At 39.8% G+C, this 14,918-nt stretch overlaps 1 protein-coding gene across 3 annotated transcripts in view; it reads left to right on the forward strand.

Annotated features, from left to right (window-relative positions):
- Positions 1-14,918, forward strand: part of if (integrin subunit alpha inflated) — a 41,911-nt gene that overhangs the window by 20,946 nt on the left and 6,047 nt on the right. For all 3 annotated transcript variants that reach the window (XM_002055296.4, XM_015170962.3, XM_070210995.1), the window contains exons 4-7: positions 1,011-1,108; positions 6,325-6,451; positions 12,126-12,187; positions 13,034-13,082. In XM_002055296.4, the coding sequence (XP_002055332.1) occupies positions 1,011-1,108; positions 6,325-6,451; positions 12,126-12,187; positions 13,034-13,082 (336 nt within the window). The remainder of the gene's footprint in view (positions 1-1,010; positions 1,109-6,324; positions 6,452-12,125; positions 12,188-13,033; positions 13,083-14,918) is intronic.

The following is a 14,918-nucleotide window of genomic DNA, read 5'->3' on the forward strand; positions in this document are numbered from 1 at the left end:
ATAGGTCCGTCTATATCAGTATATTATATAAGTAATTGCCATATAATTGGTGGAATAGTAGGTTTCTCAATAAAATACTGTCTCAGTTTTTTGATTTGACTCCAGCAAATGGCACTCGAGCTTTTTGAGATAAACATATCTAGCTATATATAAGATCTTGCCACAAATACCAGGCTCGAGATTGGATGTTATGGAAGGTATTTCAAATGTCAGCTATATCCATATTCTATGCTGTTTATAATATAAATAGTCAATAGCTTTGTTATAGCATCGTTATTATAGGAAGCATTCGTATATTATTTTATGTTGAATCTTGTTCAATTATTACCAAATATGTGTGCATCGTGAAAAGTTATTAAATTGATGATTATCAATCAATCAATTGTTGTCAATCATTATTTTGAAAACACATTCAATCATCAGCGCTTACTTGAACCCCAGTCTCGCATACATACATATTATTCCACAATCATTCCCAGTCTCGCACACACACATCTTCTCAATCATTTATGCATACATCATTCAATCAAACTATGTAAGCACTTCAATCAGCGACCAACGTGTACAGTTACGCACCCCATGAGCAACGTTATTCGGTATAGAGCCGAGCACCAAACGGTAGTTTCTTACAATAACAGCACAACCCTCAGTGATATTGAGGCCCTCAGAATGTTGTACCGTAATAAATCATTGCCAAACATTAACGGAAGTGGCCATTATGCCGTTATTTGCCAAGTGCCTTGTTTAGAGCAACTTAATTAGTTTGCTTTTGTTTTCTTTTTTTTTTTTTGATATTGTTTTCGTTTTCTTTTCTTGGGCCCCTGCACCGCTCGCCTCTGGTCCCACTTTAAAAGACATCTGTATTAATTTCAGCAAATTTTTCGTTTCCGTCGCTATTTTTTTCCACTTTCGGTTGCTCTTAGAAATTTAAAGCACACATTTATTTAATGTTTATGCGATCCACAAAATATACATATGCATTTATCTAATTGCTCGTCTTCCCCAACCAGGTAACAATCGGAATACAATGGGCGAGGTCATCGATCGCAAGTCATATCAATGGCTTGGAGCCACTGTGGCCACCGGACGGGACAGCGACTTGGTTGTGGTGAGTACTTCACAAATGGTTGAAAATTACATTTATTTACATGTTAGTTTAGGAGTTTAGCCTACAACAAAATATATTTAGCTACCATTTGGTTGGAAAATCTGTTTTAATATCTGGCACAAGCCAGCCTGACTTGATTTTCTCTGCGCTGAACTAACAGGCGGCAGTTCGCTGGTTCAAACCCAGCAGCAATTTTATATTTCCAAAGCTGTAAACCTATTGCTGGTTCTTTTATCATCTGCGAAATAGTTTAATTGATATTCTCTATTTAGTAATTATTTTATGGTGCTAGTTCTCTGATAGTTCCATCACAAATGACCATCAAACCGCATTCAAATTGCATTTTTCGACCAGCACAGTTAATGTGGGTATTAAACTAGACTCATTTGCTGCCAGCTCCACTTGGTCAACTGACCCACTGACTCAATTCTCGCCACCATTGGCTGTCTTCGGCTGGCCCTTTTGTTGGTCGCTTGTCTGATTGTTTGATTTTAATGCGCATTGATGGCATCATCGGAGAACGCGATAGCTCGTTAAATGCCCGCCGGGCTCTTATTAAGCAACATCCCAGGGGCACGTTGAAAGTGCAAGCGCAAACAGCCAGGAGATGCCATCAGAAAAAAAAGTAAAGCAGGTGGGCGTCAATAAAGTCCATGGGTGGGGGGGATTGGGGCAATGAAATTGAAACTTTGAGCTTGAAAGAAAAATTCGAAATGACATTTTTTATTACAATGCCGCAGACGAGTTTCGCTTTTGATGTCAGCTGGCGGTGGGTGTGCAATGCCGTTATACTTGCTCTGTTTCCGCGCGTGTGTGTGTCTATGTGTGTGTGTGTTTGTCAATCTATATGTCCAGATATATGCTTGTGTCCAGTGCTGATATAGCTTTTTATACATTTACACCCTGTAATCGTAAAAAAAAACACGAATCTGTCGACCTTTATTATGTTATGGATATGTCCAAGGCTAGATCGGAACTGGCTTAAAACTAAAAAAATAGGTTCAATCTAGAGTTCATTGTCGAATTAGAGAGATTAGACCGCAGAAGAATTATATTTGTATAAAGAGTTAAACGACAAAATCTATTGAAACACTTTAATTTTCTCATGGGAAATACAGAGTGCTTTGCACATAGGGTATCTCATAGTCGGTCATAGGTCGGTCAACAACAGGCACAGCGTCGTAGCGAAATTCTGAATGCGTTTTGATTTGATTTCGATGTGTTGTCTTTTGTTGTTGTTGTCATCTTTGTGGTCGCAGTCAACGTGGTCGTTTCTTAGATTGCGTCAAGTAAACCACACACATGCACACACACACACACACAGACACACTCTTACGAAGACACCAGCAATATAAAGCGTGCGCTGTTTAAGGTGCGCCCCAGTCGCAACTTTGGTTAATTGCGTTGGCGTTGGCGCTGGCCACAAGCCGATGGCATAGCCGGCCGGAGCAACACCCACCCACCCGGGCGACTGGCCAAGAGCGAAGCGTCCAACGGCAACATTTGATTTTCACTTTAGTTCTCAATTAACTTTGATTTGGCCCATTTGATTTGGCAAGCAAACGAGCCGTTAACATTGATGGCCAGCTGCGGAGCCCATTGTTACAGTTATTGCGGCCATTGTTGTTGCTGTTGTTGTTGCAGTTACCTTTGTTGGCCATCCATGTCCAGGTCACTTCCGCCACGTGCGCACCCAGCGCTGACCTGGCCTTCAAATGCCCATTAACAGGCCATCGATTTATGTTTGCCCCAAGTGCGCAACTTGCGGCTTGAGCTACATCATCATAGTCAGCCGATAATAGCAACAACAACAACAACTACAATAGCAGCAGCAACAGCAACAATAACAACAAAAACAACAACTACAAGAACATCAACAACTGAGGCTTATGAAAGAATCTGCACATACAAAGTTGTCTGAAACGAGGCACAAAAAAAAGTTGTTGCAGAAAAGCTGTTGGAAAATTTGTTATGCTAAGGTTATCAGTGATATTTTTAAAGATTTCTCGCATTTAATGAATGCCTCAGATTGTAACTCTTAGATGCCAACCTGACCAGGAAGATCAACAAGTCTCTTGGGCGGATTGTTGATAAATGAAGGCATCTCAGTGCTAAATGGGATGACATCAGAGTGTACCCGAACGAGACAATTGGCGATTGGATAGTGTTGTTTGGGAGTGTTACGTGGTACGTTGCACGAATGGACTGTGGCCATGTTGCCCCCAACCCCCCCGCCGACGTTTGGGGCATGTGCCGCATGTCGTGCGGTCTCGTTTCATTTTTGTTTGTTGTTGCGATTGCGACATGATCATCGACACGATCTGTGAAATTGCCAGCGCTATTGAACTCAACTCAAATATGGCCCAGCCACATGGGCAGCCACAGGCCATGCCTCGGGCATCCGATCTCTTTGCGATCCTTGCGAAAAATTTTGCATTCGCAATGATAACGTCTGCATGTCGACCATGTCAAGCGTGTTGACTTTTGACTTTTGCTTTTGCTGTTGCTGTTGCTGTTGTTGCTGTTCGGGGCAACATCGCAACGTTCTCTGGCCGTCTGCAAAAGTGCAGTTTAATGTCTCAAAAATTTATCGCTGGCACTTTGGTATGTGCTCTGTGCCCAACATGGACAATAAACCACAAAGCAGGCTAAGATGCAGCGCAAAAAATAGAAATAAAAATAATAATCGTTATATGAAAAGCATTCAATGTAAGTTGGAAAGCACGAAATATCAACCAAACATATTTGGCAATGCCTTAAATAGTTGAACTTCAGCCCTGAACATATTTTAGTGAATTGTTCGATTTTTGCTTGGCTCTCAAAAGGCTTTAATTCAGGTTTGAAAGCTGTAAATTCAACTACAATTTACTTTGATTCTGCACAGAAATAATGCAAAGTGCAGAAAATGTCTACGATAAAACGGCGCCCAATGTGGGTATATGGTGCTTTGCTTTTATAGTTAGATTAAACCCTTGAGCATACTTTGTTGCATTGACTAAGTACAATGATACTACGTTTTTTTTGAATGCTTAATAATTATTATGTTGACATAAAGCTTGCTTTCATAGGGCTTTCATTTAAAACAGTTATCAGTTAAAGAGTTTGAAATAAACCTTCCCTTTCATAATAAAAAATACACTTTAACTGAACAAGTTGTTCTGAAAAGAACTAACACTATCTATACTACCCCAGGTCAGGTATATGTTTGAAAAGAAAGGCGCCCAACGTGTGGCATTCACAGCTTTGGCTTTTATCGCTAGATTCGAGCCTTGAGCATATTTAATTGTTTTGAATAATGCTACAATTAATCTATTTTTGAGCTAAAATTTCAAGTTGCCTGATTGATTCCTGTAAATTCCGAGCGTTAGTTCCTATATACAAATTAAGCAAGAGCTCAGTAAAAAAACATACACTAACTCAATCAAGCAAGTCTGGAATACTTTTGTCCCAATGTCTCACTGTGGAGCAGAGATTTTTGTTTCGGCTCGTTTTGAGCCCAACAGCCAGGCCTCGCATTCAGCTTGAAGCTCCATTTGCATATCTAACTATCTTACCGCGAAGACAACTGGCAACCAGCAGCAACTCAAAGCTAAGTCAACTCTCATGGTTTTTTTCCTTTACTAAATGCGGCGCTGATAATAAAGTTTTTAATAGGAAAATGCTATTAACTTATTGGCCGCGCGGTGGGCCCTGGTCAACGGGGCCAGCTCCAATGAAGTTGCTGTTGCACATTATGAATTCAATTGAATTGTTCAATGGCCCGAGCCCGGTCCAGGGACCTGGGCCTGCGGCCAGACGATTGTCTTTACTTTTTCTTGATTTTATGGCTGCACTGAGTGCACCTCAGGTGCTCCAAACAGCGATATGAATGCGACTATGCAAATATGTAGCAGGGCTGAGCATTCAACAGCAATGCACCATATAAATGTAAATATTGAAAATGTAGTGTATGCCTTACAGAAAGGCTTCCGATTGAGATAGTTTTCCCGTGCTCAGTTTGGGTTTTATTCGAAAGAAAGGTTTATTGTTATTGAAAGTGATTAAAAATTGGCGAAAGATGAATACAAATTGATCAGGATCAGGTCTAACTCTATGAAATTGTAAGAAAATATATACGAAATGTATTCAATAAGTGCCTGGCATAAATATTTGCAAATGTTGTGGCATGTGTGCGTCCCTGGTCTTGCGGCTGTGACTGTGATTTGGCGTCGTCGCTTGCATAATGCGAGAGCATAGATTTCTGATTCAATGGGTATTTGAATGAGTTGGGCGTGGCAGCAGCGCCAGACTTGGATCTGCGATGATGTGATCAGCATGCATTTTTGGCGATCGCGCGTCATTTTTGAGTTTACGTCAGAGGCAGAGGTGTGCAGGGCATAGCATGCCGTGGCGAGGAGTGAAGTGGAGCGCCGCAGCGTGGCGTGGCGTGGCGTGGCATGGCTAGCGAGCAGGAGCAAGTCAATAGAGCTGCTGGCTTTGCGATCCTGCCACTGGCAATGCCATAAAAGGCACAATATGTATAAATTTGTAAAAGTAATTGCAGGCATATGTGCCACAGAGCTGAGCATCAAACAATGCCAGTCCGAACCGAACCGAACCGAACAGAGCCACGCCAAGCCAGGCCGGGCCGGGCCGGGCCGGGCCAACTGCATGCCAGCCATATTTGGCATGGGCCATAGGCCCAAGTATTGCCAGTGTCTCTGCGAGCAGCGCCGGCAGCGTGCGTGTTTTATGTCCAACTGCCAGCCATTTATACATTATAAAACTATATGTACATATATACCGACAGGCAAACAAAGACAGACTGAAAGGCAGCCAGACACACTGACAGACAGACAGACAGACAAGCCAATGGAGATGGAGATGCAGCTCCAGGGTCGCACCGTACCGTACTATGCCATAAGATCAACCGTACCGTACCGTACCGCACCGCACCGCTCCGAACCGCTCCGTTCTCGTCTCATCTCGTAATTCGCTTTGGCCATTTTTGGTGTGCAGCATTTCATGATCTGCTTGATGCTGTTGCCATTGTTTCGCATTTTCACAACTTCACATCGTGGCATTTGCTGCTGCCCACAAAAGCTAAATAATTCTCAAGTTGTTTTTCTGTGTGTGTGTGTGTGTGTGTGTGTGTGTGTGTGTGTGAGTGATGTGTGTGTGTTTGTCTTTTCATTGTCTTGTTTTACTTTTTCATTCCTTATTGTTGTTTTTTTCAGGCCTGCGCGCCGCGCTATGTCTTCCACACGATGACGCCATCGAGGGCGCTGCGCTATGATCCGGTCGGCACCTGCTTCACCTCGCACAACTTCAAGCAGTTCCACGAGATATCGCCGTGTCGCACAAGTAAGTGGGTCGCCCAGAATTAGACCAGGCCAGTCCAAATTACCTCCAGCTCGTGTGATATGCACTTTAAAGTAATCTGAGCCCTGTGTACGCCGGCCAGGGAATCCCTTTAAACGCGAAAATTACACAAGCAAAAAGCAAAAATGCCACCAAAAAAAAAAAAAAAACACTCAAGAGAAAATAAATAACTGACAGGCAGACATAACACGTATGCATCAGGCACAAGGACAAAGCCTTGGTGTCAGATTTAATGGCATACACTACATTGAGGGGATTCCTCAGATTAATTTCATTTCATTTTCATGCAAATATAATGACCCTGATTTTATTTTGATTTGATTTTTGGTAGTTCTTGCTTAAGCTTAGAAAAAGTCCAATTATTCCTTACATTTACGGTCTTGATCCACCTGGAAGTAAGGAACAATACGAGAGAGGGAATATAAAGTAGATTATATAATTAGTTACTATTGATGCGATGTCCAGGCAACTAAAAAAAGGAAGATGCTGGTTCTAATCCCTTGTTAGTGTATGGAAAAAGTATTCTCTTAGCCGAAGCCTATTTCATGGTTTCTTTGTGCTATATCTTAAATCCTATATCCCATTTCCTTTTTCCTATATTTACAATAATAATATTTAAAAATATTTAATCGCTCTAATGGATATTATATATCCTATATTTCAATAATAATATTTAGATACACATATTTCTTTTACCAGATGCAGCAATATCGTATCGTAATTTGCCTATTTTACCGACAAATTCCATATTTTATCGCTTTCATGCGCTGGAGTACGACTCCGTGTATAAAGATTTATGGCACTCAAGAGGCCGTAACTTGCAACAAATATGTATTCCCCCAAAAACTGAAACATGTCTATTAGTGTATTCTTGATGTCGAAAAGTGGCAACAAAATATATTAAAGCAGAGCATTCTGAAGTGCATTATGCCAGAGATTTTGGTTAATTCGGAACTGCCTGCCAATTTGTTTGCTTAGTCATTTTATTATATGTAGCATCTCACTGCCCCCCCTCTCTCTCTCTCCCTCTCTCACTCTCTCTCTCTCTCCCTCTCTCTCTCTTTATATGTATATATTTATATATATGTTCTTTTTTATGTCGGTACCTAAACACAGTCTATGTGTGCCCCCACATATAGCTGGACATGAAGACACATGTGGCACGGCCACGAGCTTATTTTTAGCATCCACAACAGATGCAAAGCACATATACACACCCATTTCTTGGACGAACTAACATAACATATAAATATATACATATATATAAACGGTCTCTATCTAATCTGCAGATTCAATTTGTTGAGCAGAAATTAATCAAGTTCTGGCTCTTGATGATTATTTTTAGTATTTTGTTCATAACGAGACGCAATGCTTGATTGTTTTTATGTAAAGGCCTATTAAACCAAAAGTTTGTTTTTACTATCCGCCTTACATATGTATCTCCGACTGCCTACTGCTGCTAGGTCAAATTCAATTTTCTGCATATCCAGCGATCTGAATATCAAGTGGCAACAGGCACTCGGGACTGTGAGTTAAACATTGAATTGAATTTAAATTTGTCCGAATGTTATGAAAATGCCTGCTTCAAATATTTCATTTTCATATAAAAGCTAGTTCTATTTGCTTTGTGGATGGATACACACATTAATACTCTTAGCCGGGGATTCGAACCTGGACATTTACATATGTCTGGATTATACACTTCTTGGTTAAATATTTTATGTATACACTAGAACACGGAATATGCCTTTGTCCTAAATTCAACCTTGTTCTAATTGTTTTTTTTTATACCCTGCATCCATTAATAATGGGTATAAGGGTATATTGTATTTGTGCAAAATCCAAATGTATGTAACTGGCAAAAATAAACCAAAGTTATATGCAACTGCGCAATTGAATAGAGCAGCATCTTTAAGAATTTCTGTATAGTTCCTTGTTTATCATAAGTGCTTAATTCAAAACTTTGACCCAAATCGACAAAATGGCACGTTTTTTTTCAAAATCGAGGTAAGTGCGAAAATCGAAAATTTTTCGATGATTTTTTTTAATGTCTCGGGTAATAACTCCGCGCGGAGATATGACGTTCCAAAACAACATAACTCCGCGCGGAGATATGACGTTCCAAAACGACATAACTCCCCGCGGATTCAAAATAGAGATCGGTGCGAATATCAAAACTTTTTCGATGTTATTTTTTTAATATCTCGGGTAAATAATGTCTGATTTTAAAATGTTATACCTTTTTGAATGCGTACGGATCCCTACCATCAATTGGCATTCAAACAAATTAAACATCGTTTTGTTAAAAACAATGTTGTAGACAAAAAACCGATTCGTTTGTAATGTCAACATTTCTGATGATTTTTTGGAATATTTCCGTCAAATAATGTCCGATTTAGGAATTTTATACCATTTTTGACAAGTAAGGATTAGTTCTATCGATTGGCATCAAAAAAAAGGAAATCCAAAATGTTGACCCAAATCGACAAAATGGCAAGGGTTACATCACGTTTTTTTTTTTCAAAATCGAGGTCGGTGCGAAAATTGAATTTTTATCGATGAATTTTTTTTAATATCTCGGGTAATAACTCCGCGCGGAGATATGACGTTCCAAAACGACATAACTCCGCGCGGAGATATGACGTTCCAAACCGACATAACTCCGCGCGGAGATATGACGTTCCAAAACGACATAACTCCGCGCGGAGATATGACGTTCCAAAACGACATAACTCCGCGCGGAGATATGACGTTCCAAAACGACATAACTCGGCGTGGAGATATGACGTTCCAAAACGACAAAACTCCCCGCCGATTCAAAATAGCGGTCGGTCCGAAAATCGAAAATTTTTCGATGATTTTTTTTAATGTCTCGGGTAATAACTCCGCGCGGAGATATGACGTTCCAAAACGACATAACTCCCCGCGGATTCAAAATAGAGGTCGGTGGGAAAATCGAAACTTTTTCGGTGATTTTTTTTAATATCTCGGGTAATAGCTCCGCATGGAGATATGACGTTCCAAAACGACATAACTCTTCGTGGAGATATGACGTTCCAAAACGACATAACTCCTTGTGGAGATATGACGTTCCAAAACGACATAACTCCGCGCGGAGATATGACGTTCCAAAACGACATAGCTCCGCGGGGAGATATGACGTTCCAAAACGACATAGCTCCCGCGGATTCAAAATAGAGGTCGGTGGGAAAATCGAAACTTTTTCGGTGATTTTTTTTTAATATCTCGGGTAATAGCTCCGCATGGAGATATGACGTTCCAAAACGACATAACTGCTCGTGGAGATATGACGTTCCAAAACGACATAATTCCGCGCGGAACATATATGAGCTATAGACTTGAAATTTTAGATGTAGGTGCTCCTAGTGCCTGCGCAGATCGAGTTTGTTTCCGATAATCGATAACTTACTCCGTTTCTAAGCAATCGATAAAAATCGATATCGATATCCTGTTTTTTGGGCAATTTTGGTAAATAATAAGAGCTAGAGTCACGAAACATGATATGTTGCTTTAAAATAGATAGATACATGCATTTGATGTTGGAAGAAGAGGGTTCAGGGTATCCCCTCGTCGGGAGTTCCCGACTAGAACCTCTTGTTACTTGTTTTTAACTGATATATTTACATACACTAACTGTGTTTTAATATAGTTCAGCCCTAATTGCTTGGTGTTACCTTCGGGCTTAGCATTCTGTCACAAGAATATTCTCTTTTTACCGTGGCCTCGCATCCACTTTGAATAGGTTCATATAAGACCCTTGCTTAATTTGATACTATATGATATACTGCAAATGCTTGACTAATTGTGCTCGGCAATCAATTAATTGTTGAGATAGTTGAAATTCCTTTTGAAATTTTTGAAAATATCAAATAGAGTTCTATTTAATTGATTCAAAGAGATTCTCAAAATATATGTTACCGAACTGATTTGATATCGAACGCTTGAGCACATAAAAAATGCTGCCAAACAATTTCTGGGCGTAGCGCTCGGCGGCAGGCCGAAAAGAATTGAAGGCGATTGCTCAATTGTTGCCACTGATCGATCCAAGGCCAATTTAATGATTCTAAACGCATTGCCAGGCGTTGTCTGGTTCCCATTGCTGTTGCTGTTGTTGCTGTTGATGTTGCGTTATTAATGTTGTCGTTGTTGTTGTGAAATGATTAGCAGCAGCGGCAGCAGCTACTCATCACATGACAGTTGGCCCAGCACATTCCGACATCACTGAAAGCAATAAATACCAACTTAACGCACAAAATACCAAACTAATAGTTAAGGCGAATGAACAAAAGGTACAAAAAAATAAAATACAAATAAATAAAAAATAAAAAAATAAAAAAGACAGCATAAATGAGTAGAGACCGAGAAGAAGAAAAGGGGTAAACATTCAAAGAACATGCGGCAACAAAAAGCTGCCCAAGAGAGCGACAATACTTGAGAAGATACTGCCAAGTGGCCGACAGTTAAGAGCCCAGAGCCTGCTGTCCAATAGCCAGACCAAGTCCGAATCCGAGTCCGCGTCCGCGTCCGAGTCTCTGCGTCCAATTGTGCCCTTGCCCAGAGACTAATTGTAATTCAAGACGGGGGCGATTTTATTATGGGAATTACGACAACTGCAACGCACAATGCTTAGGCTATGTTGCTGTCTCTCTTTCTCTCTCTATGTCTCTGTCTGTGTGTGTGTCAACTTTACCTTAAAAGTTGACTTATGCGAGAAGGTTGCCGAGCTGGCCACAGCAGCAACACGCCAGCAACATGCTGCTGCTGCTGCTGTCATCGCTGCTGCCGCTGCTGTTGTTGTTGTTGATGTTGTTGTTGTTGTCGCTTGAACGTTCAAATTGAAACACTTCGGAGACAAATTGTTATCGTTTAATTTGATCAAACGCACGATCTGGCTGTTGATTTTGTGCTCAGCTGCAAAAAACAACAACAAGGAAAAAAAAAATATATGTTGCCAGCAGCGCGACATGTTGCTGCTGTGGCGGCTGCTGCTGCTGTCGTTGCTGTTGTTGCTGTTGTTGCCGCTAGCATTGCGTGATTTTTATTTGGTAGCAAACATTCGCGGACAGCTGGCAGACAGCGGAGCACAAACAAAGAAGGCCAACAAAAGGATGTGGGGCTTGTGGTCACCAGCTTGGATTTGGTTTGTCTCATTGTTGTTGTGGCCTTTGGGTCTCGCCTGTCGTCTGGCTGGCTGGCTGGCTGGCTGGCTGACTGGATGTGCTTTTGTTTTGGCGATCTGCCGCTGTAGTTTATTGTATTTTCATTTCAATGTCCATCCGTCTGGCCAGTTGGCAGTTGCCTGTGCCCCAGCCCCACTTGCTGCCCCCAAGGCGCAAGCGCGCGCTCTAATCCTTTTATGTTGCTGCCTCTTGCCAGTTGCCTGTTGCCAGTTGCCAGTTGCCTGTTGCCTGTTGCCCGATCGCCTGACAAATCACTGGCGCAATTTATTGCATTGCTCTGGTAATTATTTGCAATTTATTGCGCCCCGCTCACCTGGCCCCGCCTGCGGCACTAGCAACATTTTCTTTTCGTTTTTTTTAGTATAACAATTACAAATATATATCATAAATAATTTCAACCTGTAAACTCTCTCGCTCTACATCGTCTATTTGTTTTTTGCTTCAACTCTTTGCAGACAACTGGGGATATCATCGACAGGGCTCCTGTCAGGCTGGCTTCAGTGCGGCTGTCAACAGTGTAAGTATGATTCAACTGGGCATATTAGCTATGGTATTCGGCTTGTCAAGGATTGGGGTAGATAAACAGCTTACTGATGAATAAATTTGTAATTGACATGGAATTTGTATTTATTCAAGAATGAAATATTAAAAAAAAATATAGAAAATATGTAAGAATAAAGTACGGTACGAATGGCAACTGCAAGAAATGGAATTAATATATATTTATATTTATATATAATATTATATTAGCAATATATTTGCTGGGCATATTATGGGAATAAAAAAACAACCAAAGTTCAGGTTTTTGTAAATATTTTATCCGATCCGTCACATTTTAACTCCTGTAGGTGCCTATATGTTTTTAATAACATAATTAAATGTATGTTATAAAGTTTATTCAATCTTCAGGACTCTTATAATTTTTCTCTTTGCTTTTTTCCCATGCACATTGAATTGTTATGTATGCCACGGATTGCTATATCCTATAGACACCCTAATTGTATAAACCTATGCAATATAGGGTATTCTATCTTCGGGCGGCTGTTTCTGTTCTTTTCTTTTCTAGAATTCTATAGTATATCCTATGTATGGTCAATTATATAAATATGTGTAATATAGGGTATTCAGTTTTCGGTTCTCTTATCACAATTTGTTCTGTTTTTGGCCACATTAAGTTATTATATGCATGCCACGGCCAGGCGAATAGATTTGGGCTTGTATATGGGTTTGGGCCTTAGTTTTGGGCTTGGGCTCGGATCTTGGGTCTTGCCCGGCGTGGGCACGTTTAGTTGGCACCTTGTTGCGATCGTGGCATAACATTTGCATACACAAAATCTTAAATATTCGCATTTCGCATTTGCAGAACGGATCGCGTTTGTTCATTGGCGCACCTGGCAGCTGGTACTGGCAAGGTAAGTGAACGTTTTACCTTTCTCTCTCTCTCGTTTATTTGTATTTTTTTTTTTTGTATAATACGAGTACCGCGCAACGTTTACATTTACTGTGAAACAATATAAAAAATAAATATATACTTATAAAGTGCAGTTTTTATATTTATATTTTATGTATTTTGAAATTGTACTCGTGCTACTTATAAATACAACAGCTATTATTCATTGTATTCAGTTTTAGTTAAGCCTTTAAGTATTATTCCTAGCAAAAGTGAGCCGCCAACCCCTGTCCCCCGCCCTACACAATGTACGTAGTACCCGTAGCTATTTGGTTTGATCCACTTTTATTATGACTTAATACTATTATTTCCCCCCCACTTTGATATAGCTGCAAAATGTTGCCTTGATTTTGCATTAGTTCTTCTTATCCCTTTGTCCCTTTATGGTTTACCCAATAAATTACAATTGTTGCATACAAAATTCTTGAACTTTTGTGTTAATTTTAGTTTCAGTTGTATTTAATTTTGAGCATCTTTAGAATTTAGATCGTCCCTAACCTTACACAAAAACGAATAACCCACAGATAAAACTTAACCTCTGGGATAACTTAAGCTTAACCGACAGGATGAATTCTTAGCATTATATTAAGCCCAAAAGTGTGTACCGAATTGTCTGGTGCCCGAGTATCTAACATATTGAGTCCCTGGACCTAAGATCTAAGCATAGCCGGCAAAACGCCACTTTTATTGATTAGATTGTCTCGTAACATTAGAGTTTAAACATACGAATGCGCGTTATTGGAGCTGGAAAACTATCAATAGTGTGTACCGATAACACTTTCGATACATTTTCAATATATTCACTTTAAGTCGATAAACATTTCGCTTAATTGTTATCGCATTAACGCAACGATCGATAGTTTTCAAGCTCCTTGAATCATAAGTACCTACTGGGTACAGTTTAAAGCTATGAATGCACGGGACTGGAGCTGGAGAGCTATCAGTGGTAGGTATCGATGACAATGTTCGATACTTCGATAAATCGATAGGCATTTCACTAAATTGTCATCGCATTTATTGCCATAATTAAAACTATCGATAGTTCTCAAGCTCTTGTATGTTGTGTGTACCCATTAGGTACATTGTGTATTTAACTCTAGATGGTAAACAATAATATATAAGTAATGAGTTAATATTATTAGTGTTGTCGAGTTGTTGTTGTTGTTATCATCCAAAATTTATTACACAATTGGACTCAATGTCGTTTCGTGTCGCCGCTGCTTGAACGAAAAACCAAACCAAAATTTTAACCATAAACCACATTCTGCTAACAACTCGTATACCATCTACAACTCGACAGCAAGTGCCGCAGACACAGACTAACCTCATGTTAAGTTTATCGTGTAGTCAGTTTAATTTTTTGATTATTGTAATATGTACCGTAATTTAACCGAAGCGAGTTCTTAGCTGCATTTACCGTACCGTATTTATAAATCGATACATATATATTTATATATATATATATATATATACTTTACTGTAAATCGTAAACGTGATTGTAATCTTAACTGTAACTATTAATTTAACTATAACTATATAACTGTACCTGTACCTGTACCGTATAATGTGTCAGAATTTCCTAATTGAATTTTTAGTCGACTTTTTTTTTGTCTCATTTTGATTAATATGTATTATGTATTCTTTTTTATTCTCTCTCTCTCTCTTCTTTTCTGCTCCTATTCACACTCTGCCTCGGCGCAAAATGCATGCAATTTCGTACCGTATCGAACATGAAACCAAAAAAAAAAAAAAACATCTATGCATTCTGTACCGAACGCCATGACCTGTGTCTGTTGTT

This window comes from Drosophila virilis, chromosome X (assembly GCF_030788295.1).
Source record: "Drosophila virilis strain 15010-1051.87 chromosome X, Dvir_AGI_RSII-ME, whole genome shotgun sequence".
Lineage (NCBI taxonomy): Eukaryota > Metazoa > Arthropoda > Insecta > Diptera > Drosophilidae > Drosophila > Drosophila virilis.